The sequence below is a fragment of the Rhinopithecus bieti genome, unplaced genomic scaffold (assembly GCF_001698545.2).
Source record: "Rhinopithecus bieti isolate Rb0 unplaced genomic scaffold, ASM169854v2 scaffold_10657, whole genome shotgun sequence".
Lineage (NCBI taxonomy): Eukaryota > Metazoa > Chordata > Mammalia > Primates > Cercopithecidae > Rhinopithecus > Rhinopithecus bieti.
Window position 1 is genome coordinate 226,094 of NW_016806691.1, and position 10,080 is coordinate 236,173.

The 10,080-nt window shown below is 46.0% G+C and overlaps 1 protein-coding gene across 9 annotated transcripts in view; it reads left to right on the top strand.

Annotated features, from left to right (window-relative positions):
• TUBD1 (tubulin delta 1) overlaps positions 1-10,080 on the top strand; it is a 35,028-nt gene that overhangs the window by 20,544 nt on the left and 4,404 nt on the right. For all 9 annotated transcript variants that reach the window (XM_017877417.1, XM_017877418.1, XM_017877414.1 and 6 more), the window contains 2 exons: positions 5,459-5,599; positions 8,958-9,141. In XM_017877417.1, the coding sequence (XP_017732906.1) occupies positions 5,459-5,599; positions 8,958-9,141 (325 nt within the window). The remainder of the gene's footprint in view (positions 1-5,458; positions 5,600-8,957; positions 9,142-10,080) is intronic.

Here is a 10,080-nt window from a genome sequence, read left to right on the forward strand (position 1 = left end):
CTAACATGGATGTAGTAGAAACCCCATCTCTACTAAAAATACAAAAAATCAGCCAGGCGTGATAGCACACACCTGTAATCCCAGCTACCCAGGAGGCTGAGGCAGGAGAATCACTTGAACCCGGGAGGCAGAGGTTGCAGTGAGCCGAGATAGCGCCCCTGCTCTCCAGCCTGGGCAACAGAGCGAGACTCTGTCTCAAAAAAAAAAAAAAAAAAATTAGCTGGGCATAGTGGTATGCACCGTCCTAGCTACTTGGGAGGGTGGGGCAGGAGAATCCCTTAAACCAAGGGGTTTGAGTTTAAAATGAGCCATGATCATGCCACTGCACTCCAGCCTGGGCAACAGAGCAAAACCCTGTCTCAAAAACAAAAAAAAAGAACTCTTTCTCAATATTTTTAAACCCATCAGGTAATCGACTACTTCCATTATCTGCTTAGAGACATCCTTCTGGAAGGCCTTTATCTTCCCATTCCATTCTGGACTGACTGCTGCCTAAGCTTGATAAGCAGCCAGCTCTGGCATCTCTGCTTGCCTCATCCTGATTTATATCTGTACCTCCTAGATTTCAAATCTGCTTTCTTGATTTATTACCTCATATTGATGGACCATACCTTTCAGGAGCTCCCTAAGAAAGAGTACAAGGAAAGTAAAGTGTTTGAGGCTACAAATATCATTCTGGCTGGGCGCAGTGGCTCACATCTGTAATCACAGCACTTTGGGAGGCCAAGGCAGGTGGATCATGAAGTCAGGAGATCGAGACCATCCTGGCTAACACAGTGAAACCCCGTCTCTACTAAAAATACCAAAATAAATTAGCCAGGCGTAGTGGCAGGCGCCTGTAGTCCCAGCTACTCAGGAGGCTAAGGCGGGAGAATCACTTGAACCTGGGAGGCGGAGGGAGGTTGCAGTGAGCCAAGATCGCGCCACTGCACTCCAGCCTTGGCGACAGAGTGAGACCCCATCTCAAAACATAAAATAAAATAAATAAATATCATCATTCTGTTCTGCCATTGCATTTGAATGATAGTTTGGCCAGGGATAGGATTCTAGGTTGGGAATCATTTTCTTTTCACTGAGTATTTCGAAGGCATTGCTCTATCATCTTCTCACTTGCAGCGTTGCTGTTGGGAAGTCTCATGTTGTTCTGATTCCCAATCGTATTTTGTTATCTCTTGAAGCTTTTAGGATTTTCTGTTGTCCCCAGCATTCTGAAAGTACTCGACATGGGTCTTTGGTTTATCTCAATAGAAGGTAAGCTTTATTATCTATTTGGTTTACTGTTGCATCTTTGGAGCCTGGAACAGTAAACACTCAGTGATTATTTGCTGAGTTAGTTGCTCTGAGCACTGAATGGACCCTTATGGACGTTGCAGACTTGTGTGGGTTTCACAGTAAGGCGATCTGCCTGGCTATTTTGTTGTTGGGCTTCCAAATATCATATTCAGCGTATCTTATCTCTTGATCAGTTGCTTCCTCCTCCATCTCTTTCCTGAACGCATGATAAGCCTGGCTGCCAGCCTCTTCAGAGCTGGATGGGGAAGACATGGACTGTTAAGCTTTCCTGCGAAAGCTTCTACTTTGTGACCTGGTTTTCTAAAGGTTCTCTACAGGGCTGTGCCTGGTGTCACTGAGGCCAGAGCCTCCCAGGTTTAGCCTTTTCACAGCAGAAACCTCCTTCTAGGGTAGAAGAGCACACTCCCCCTGCCGCAGGGAGTGGGGAAGGGGCTCTCACTTCCTCTCAAACAGATTTTTAGTTAATCCTCCTGTTTTTTTCCCACTTCTATTTTCTTTTCTCTTTCTTTTTTTTTTTTTTTTTTTTTTTTAGATGGAGTTGCACTCTGTCACCCAGGCTGGAGTGCAGTGGCCTCATCTTGCTTGGCTCACTGCAACCTCCACCTCCCGGGTTCAGGTGATCCTCCCACCTTAGCCTTCCAGGTAACTGGGATTACCAGTGTACCAATGTGTACCGCCACACCTAGCTAATTTTTTTATTTTTAGTAGAGATGGGGTTTTATCATGTCGGCCAGGCTGGTCTCAAACTCCTGACCTCAAGCGATCCGCCTGCTTCAAATTCCCAAAGTGCTGGGATTATAGACGTAAGCCACCGTGCCCAGCCTTTTTTCCACTTTGAAAAGTGTCTGGTCTACTTCCAGGACCTCAACTGTGGGCAAAATTTTTAGCTTTTTCTTGTTGTGCGGTCAGTAACCAGTAGTTCATTTGCTCTCCAGCTTCCAAAATTTTGTTGCTGTTATATTCTCTCCTGTTCCCTTTTTTTCTTGTTTATGGTTATCCTTTTATTGATTAAGCAGGATCTGAGGAGAGAGTGGCAGGAAATTGATATGTTCAGTCTGTCATGTGTAACTAGAAATCACTACTAGGTGTTAATAGCATACATTATACCACAAATTAAAATAAGTTAGGTTTTTATACTATGAGAGTAGATTTTCTCAACATTTATTTGTAGTATCTTATGGATTTTAGATTATAGTGCCAGAGGTTTGGAGATAAGTAGAAAGTTTACGTGTGAAAATAGTGCTTCCTGAATTTTTTGGCCACAGTACCTGTTTTTCTAGCAATACCTGTTAATACGGCAAGCAACACAATGTTCCTTAGAGTCGTGTGAGACGTGCTGCTCTGAGCTCTCTTAGGTCAATAAACCACAGTTTGCTGAGTTCCCATGTGGAACTTCAGGCTGTCAACATTTTTTCTTTTTCTTTTTTCTTTTTTTTTTTTTTGGCAGGGGCGATGGAGTCTCTCTCTGTCACCCAGGCTGGAGTGCAGTGGCTCTCGGCTCACTACAACCTCTGCCTCCCGGTTGAAGCGCTTCTTTTGCCTCAGCATCCCAAATAGTTGGGACTACAGGTGCGCACCACCATGCCTGTCTAATTTTTGTATTTTTTTAGTAGAGACGGGATTTCACCATATTGGCCAGGCTGGTCTTAAACTCCTGACCTCGTGATTCGCCTGCCTTGGCCTCCCAAAGTGCTGGGATTATAGGCATGAGCCTCCGCGCCCGGCCGGGTGTCAACATTTTTTCACAGTTGTATAGTTTGAACATATAAATGTTTTCATATACGTGTATGAATAGTATATGAATAAATATATGGCACAAGCCAGGTTGAAGGATGTAGTTTTATAACTCGTCACATACTCTCTGCTCTGTGGGAAGATTTTGTGCGTTTTGTTTTTGAGACAGGTTTCACTCTCACGTAGGCTGGAGTGTAGTGGCGCAATCATAGCTCAGTGCGGCCTCAAACTCCTGGGCTCAAGTGATCCTCCTGTTGCAGCTTCCTGTAGCTAGGACTACAGGTGTGTACCACCATAAGTGACTCACTTTGTTATTTATTTATTTATTTTTTTGAAATGGAGTCTCACTCTATCGCCAGGCTGGAGTGCAGTGGCACAATCTTGGCTCACTGCAACCTCCGCCTCCCGGGTTCAAACGATTCCCCTGCCTTAGCCTCCTGAATAGCTGGGACTACAGGTGTGTACCACCTCGCCCAGCTAATTTTTGTATTTTTAGTAGAGACGAGGTTTCACCATGTTGGCCAGGATGGTCTCGATCTCTTGACCTCGTGATCTGCCCACCTCGGCCTCCCAAAGAGCTGGGATTACAGGCATGAGTCACCACACCCAGCCTAATTTTGTTATTTCTTTTATTTTTGTAGAGTTGGGGTCTCACTATGTTGCCCAGGCTAGTCTTGAACTCCTGATTTCAAGTGATCCTTCCACCTCAGCCTCTCAAAGTGCTGGGATTACAGGTGTGAGCCTCTGCACCTGGCCTCTATGTAAAGATTTACCCCATTTCTATCACCATCACTATCTGTTTCTACATATTCTACCTTTAGGGAGAATGTGTGATCCAGAAAGGAGCAAGGCAGAAGTTAGTGCCCCCCAACTTTTTTTTTTTTTTTGAAACGGAGTCTTGCTCTGTCGCCCAGGGTGGAGTGCAGTGGCACGATCTTGGCTCAGTGCAGCCTCTGCCTCCCGGGTTCAAACGATTCTCCTGCCTCAGCCTCCCAAGTAGCTAAGATTACAGGTGCCTGCCACCACACCCGGCTAAATTTTTTTTGTATTTTTAGTGGAGATGGGGTTTCATCATGTTGGCCAGGCTGGTCTTGAACTCCTCACCTCAAGTCATCCGCCTACCTCAGCCTCCCAAAGTGCTAAGATTACAGGCGTAAGCCACCATGCCTGGCCTTGAAGTTAATGCCTTTTGTGACCTAGCTTTGGAAGTTATTTCTGCAACATCCTTTTGGTTAAGGTCAGCTCTCTCCATTGTGAGAGCAGACTCCACAAGGGCTTGAATACCAGGAAGCGAAGATGATTGGGGTCATGTTGGAGGCTGACTACTGTTCTCTGCGCTGTCCCTAAGTCATGTCCTCCCACATGCACGGTACATTCTTCCCCTCCCAAGGCTCCCAATAGTTACATACCATTAGCACATCGGTCCAAAATCTTATCCTCCAAAAGCAGCATGGATTCATACTCCTCAAGTGAGATTTCTCGCACTGTCACCCAGGCTGGAGTGCAGTGGCACGATCACGGCTCTCTGTAGCCTCGACCTCCTGGGCTTAGGCAATTCTCCCCACTCAGTTTCTCCGGTAGCTGGAACTATAGATGCATGCCACAGATGCCAGACTAATTTTTGTATTTTTTTTTTAGAAGAGGAGACCACTATTTTGTCCAGGCTGGTCTTGAACTCGTGGGCTCAAGAGATCCTCCCACCATAGCCTACCAAACTGCTGGGATTACAGGCATGAGCCATCACACCCATCCTAAGATATCTTGTACTCAAAGATAGCCCTTTGAGTACAATTTTTTGCCCCAACAAACTCTAGTGGAATAGTCATAGGAGAATTGATAGACCCTCCCTTTTAGACAGGAAAAATAATGCCTGTAGTCCCAGATACATGGGAGGACAAGGTGGAAGGCTCATTGGAGCCCCGGAGTTCGAGGCTGTAGTGAGCTATGATCACACTTGTGAATAGCCACTGCACTCCAGCCTGGGTGGCATAGCGAGACCCTGTCCAAAAAAAACTAACATACACATTCCACAAGACCATTTTCCTCCTCTCGTTCAGAGCCATTTATAAAATCTCTTGCTTTTGGGCTGGGTGCAGTGGCTCACGCCTGTAATCCCAGTACTTTGGGAGGCTGAGGCAGGCGGATCATTTGAGGTCAGGAGTTAGAGACCAGCCAGGCCAATATGGTGAAACCCCGTCTCTACTAAAAATACAAAAAAATTAGCTGGGTGTGATGGCACACACCTTTAATCCTGTCTTCCCAGCTACTGGGGGAGACTGAGGCAGGAGAATCACTTGAACCTGGGAGATGGAGGTTGCAGTGAGCCAAGATCACGCCACTTCACTTCAGCCTAGGCAACAGAGTGAGACTCCATCTCAGAAAACTAAGTAAATAAAATAAAATCTCTTGCTTTCTTTTTTTCTTTTGGTAGGTATTGATTGGCACGTGCGGCCTCCTTCATCAGGACTTCCTTCTCTTGGTAAAAAGTCTCTCAACAAGGACCTGCATTTTAACACTTCCATTGCTAACTTGGTCATTCTTCGTGGGAAAGATGTGCAAAGTGCAGATGTGGGTAAGAAATTCAGGTGAAAATTAAGATTTACATTTTGCACATGTACATGTTATATGGTACAAATGGTTTTTGTTTTGTTTTGTTTTGTTTTGTTTTGTTTTTTGAGACGGAGTCTCGCTCTGTCGCCCAGGCTGGAGTGCAGTGGCTGGTTCTCAGCTCACTGCAAGCTCCGCCTCCCGGGTTTACGCCATTCTCCTGCCTTAGCCTCCCGAGTAGCTGGGACTACATTAGCTGGGACTACAGGCGCCCGCCACCTCGCCCGGCTAGTTTTTTGTATTTTTTAGTAGAGATGGGGTTTTACCGTGTTAGCCAGGATGGTCTTGATCTCCTGACCCTGTGATCCGCCCGTCTCGGCCTCCCAAAGTGCTGGGATTACAGGCTTGAGCCACCGCGCCCGGCCACAAATGGTTTTTAAAAAGTCCCTGTATTCTTGGAGAAAGGAAAGTAATAACTATGTGTTTTAGTGGCAAAATTTGACCATGGTATCAGTTAGTATGTGTCTAGACACCAATATAGAAGTGGTTTAAACAAGATAAAAGCATAATTCCTTTAGCCAGGTGTGGTAGCACATGCATGTAGTCCCAGTTACTTGGGAGGCTGAGGCAGAAGGATAGCTTGAACCTAGGAGGTCAAGGCTGCAGTGAGCCATCATTGTGGCACTGCCCTCCAGCCTAAGCAACAGAGCAAGACCCTGTCTCTATTTTAAAAAAAAGAATTGTATTCTGAACATCTGGCTGCCCTGTCACCCTTACTTTCCCATCTGGCTGCCTCCTTATAGAAACGAGCAGAGAAGGACCTGCCTCCTTTCCTGTTTTGTTTTTTTGGTGTTTTTTGAGACAGATCTCACTCTGTTGCCCAGGCTGGAGTGCAGTGGTGTGATCTCGGCTCACTGCAAGCTCCGCCTCCCAAGTTCAAGCAGTTCTACTGCCTCAGCCTCCTGAGTAGCTGAGATTACAAGTGTGTGCCACCACGCCTGGCTAATTTTTGTATTTTTACTAGAGACAGTGTTTCTCCACGTTGGCCTGACTGGTCTCAAACTCCTGACCTCAGGTGATCCGCCCACCTTGGCCTCCCAAAGTGTTGGGATTATAGGCTTGAGCCACTGTGCCTGGCCAGGCATGCCTCGTTTTCTGAAAGTCCCATATCACACTTGAATTTCTGTCCCATTGACTGGGACTGAGTTCTGGGCCATACCTCACTGCAATTTCAGTTAAAGTTTAGGGGAATTGATACTAAGGAAGACGGGGTGAACAGGAATTGCTAAGGAGCAGGAATTGCTGGACAACCAGTTGTATCTGTGACAAGCATTTTGTTACAAATTTTTCAGGAAGTTGAAAGAGCATTATTCTTTGTGTGTGTGTGAGACAGAGTCTCACTGTCACCCAGGCTGGAGTGCAGTGGTGCAATCTCAGCTCACTGCAATCTCTGCCTCAGCCTCCTGAGTAGCTGGGATTATAGGCGTGCGCCACCACACCTGCTTGATTTTTGTATTTTTAGTACAGATGGGGTTTGACCATATTGACCAGGCTGGTCTCAAACTCCAGACCTCAAGTGATCCATCCGCCTCGGCCTCCCATAGTGCTGGGATTACAGGTGTGAGCCACTGTGCCTGGCTGAAAGGGCATTATTCTTATTAGCTTTGTTTTTCTATGGTGATTTTCTGGGTTCATTTTATCATGACTTCAGCAAGTATCATGTTTGCTACTTCTTGTTGTGATACAAAGAAAACCAAGGCCTAGCATAGTGGCACGTATGTGTAATCCCAGCACTTTGGCAGGCTAAATCAGGAGGATCGCTTGAGGCTAGGAGTTCGAAACCAGCCTGGGCAACATAGCGAGACACCATCTCTACAAAGAATTTTAAACTTTAGCCAAGTATAGTGGTGCACACCTGTATTCCCAACTACTAGGGAGACTGAAGCAGGAGGATCACTTGAACCCAGGAGTTTGAGCCTGCAGTGACCAATGACGGTGGTGCCACTGCACTCCAGCCTGGGTGACAGAGTGAGACCCATTATCAAAAAGAAAAAAGAAGGCCGGGCGCGGTGGCTCAAGCCTGTAATCCCAGCACTTTGGGAGGCCGAGACGGGCGGATCACGAGGTCAGGAGATCGAGACCATCCTTGCTAACACGGTGAAACCCCGTCTCTACTAAAATACAAAACTAGCTGGGCGAGGTGGCGGGCGTCTGTAGTCCCAGCTACTCGGGAGGCTGAGGCAGGAGAATGGCATAAACCTGGGAGGCAGAGCTTGCAGTGAGCTGAGATCTGGCCACTGCACTCCAGCCTGGGCGACAGAGCGAGATTCCGCCTCAAAAAAAAAAAAAAAAAAAAAAAGAAAAGAAAACTGAACAATCTAGTCCTTGTAATGTCCCTTAGAGAAAGAACAAATAATAGTATAAAATAGGGCCAGGCACAGTGGCTCTCACCTGTAATCCCAGCACTTTGGCAGAGGTGGGATGATTGCTTGGGCCCAGAAATTTGAGACCAGCTTGGGCAACATAGTGAAATGCCATCTCTACAAAAGATAAAAATATTAGGCGTGGTGGCATGGGTCTGTAGTCCCAGCTACTTGAGAGGCTGAGGTGGGAGGATCACTTAAGGGCAGGAGGTGAAGGCTGCGGTGAGCTGTGATAGTGCCTCTGCACACCAGCCTGGTGACAGACTAAGATCCTGTCTCAAAAAAAAAAAAAAAAAAATTAGTATTATATTACTTTTGGATAAATCGTCCATATTCATTGTATAGAAAAAAAAGGGGGACAGTGCAGTGGCTCATCCTTATAATCCCAGCACTTTGAGAGGCCGAGGCAGGTGGATCACTTGAGGCCAGGAGTTCGAGACCAGCCTGGCCAACATGGTGAAACCCCATCTCTACAAAAAGTACAAAAATTAGCTGGGCATGGTGGCAGGCACCTGTAATCCCACCTACTTAGGAGGCTAAGGCGGGAGGATTGCTTGAGCCCTGGAAGTAGAGGTTGCAGTGAGCCAACATCATGCCACTGCATCCCAACCTGGGCAACAGAGTGAGACCCTGTCTCAAAAAAAAAAAAAGTAGTAATAATTCACACCTTTCAGAAAAGTGTTAAGAAGAATGCACACCACCATGTATAGCTAATTTTATTTTTAGTAGAGACGGGGTTTTACTATGTTGCCCAGGCTGGTCTAGAACTCCTGAGCTCAAGCGATCTACCCTCCTCCGCCTCCCAAAGTGCTGGGAGTCACTGCACCAGCCAACACAAGTTTTAAAAGGCAAAATAAAAGATCTCTGATGAAGTAGACAAGAAAATATCTGTTTGTTTATTCGTTTTCACAATTACTAATTTATGCTATAAAAAGACGGCTTATCTTGTTTTTACTCTAGAGGGATTTAAAGATCCAGCTCTCTACACTTCCTGGTTAGAACCTGTTAATGCTTTCAACGTGTGGAAAACCCAGCGGGCCTTTAGCAAGTATGAGAAGTCTGCAGTGTTGGTCAGCAATAGCCAGTTCTTAGTAAAACCACTTGATATGATTGTCGGGAAGGCATGGAATATGTTTGCTTCAAAGTAAGTATAAAATAAGTCTACAAACTTTTCTTTTTTTTTTTTGAAACAGAATCTCACTCTGTTGCCCAGATTGGAGTGCAGTGGTATGACCTCGGCTCACTGCAAGCTCCGCCTCCCGGGTTTAAGTGATTCTCCTGCTGCAGCCTACTAAGTAGCTGGGATTACAGGCTCCCACTACCACACCCAGCTAATTTTTGTATTTTCAGTAGAGGCAGGGTTTCACCATGTTGCTCAGGCTTGTCTCAAACTTCTGACCTCGGAATCCACCTACCTCGGCCTCCGAAAGTGCTGGGATTACAGGCATGAGCCACCGCGCACGGCAGCCTTTCTAACCTTTAAGCAGATACTGTAGCGTTAAAGCATGAGGTATGATCTCGAGGAAGCATGGTTACCACTTTGTAGGTGTGAAGGTGTGAAGCCTTGGGCACGTGACTTCAGACTTCATTGCCTCATCTGTGTAAGAGGATCCTAACTGAGGAAATTTCTCGTGAGGATTAGATAAGATAATCTTGTAAAACAGCTAGTACTGTGCCTGGCTAGCAAATGCTCAGTAATTGTTTGACATTATTAAAGTAGAATTTTATTATAAAGCAGGGACAATAAGATAGTTTTCAAAAATAAGATTTGGCCGGGCACAGTGGCTCACACCTGTAATCCCAGCACTTTGGGAGGCTGAGGCGGGCAGATCAGCTGAGGTCAGGAGTTCAAGACCAGCCTGGCCAACATGGTGGAACCCCATCTCTATTAAAAATACAAAAATTAGCTTGGCATAGTGGTGGGTGCCTGTGATCCCAGCTACTTGGGAGGCTGAGGCAGGAGAATCGCTTGAATTCAGAAGGTGGAGGTTGCAGAGAGCCGAAACTATGCCATTGCACTCCAGCCTGGGCGACAAGAATGAGACTCCATCTTTAAAAAAAATGAAATAAAAAAAAAAAAAAA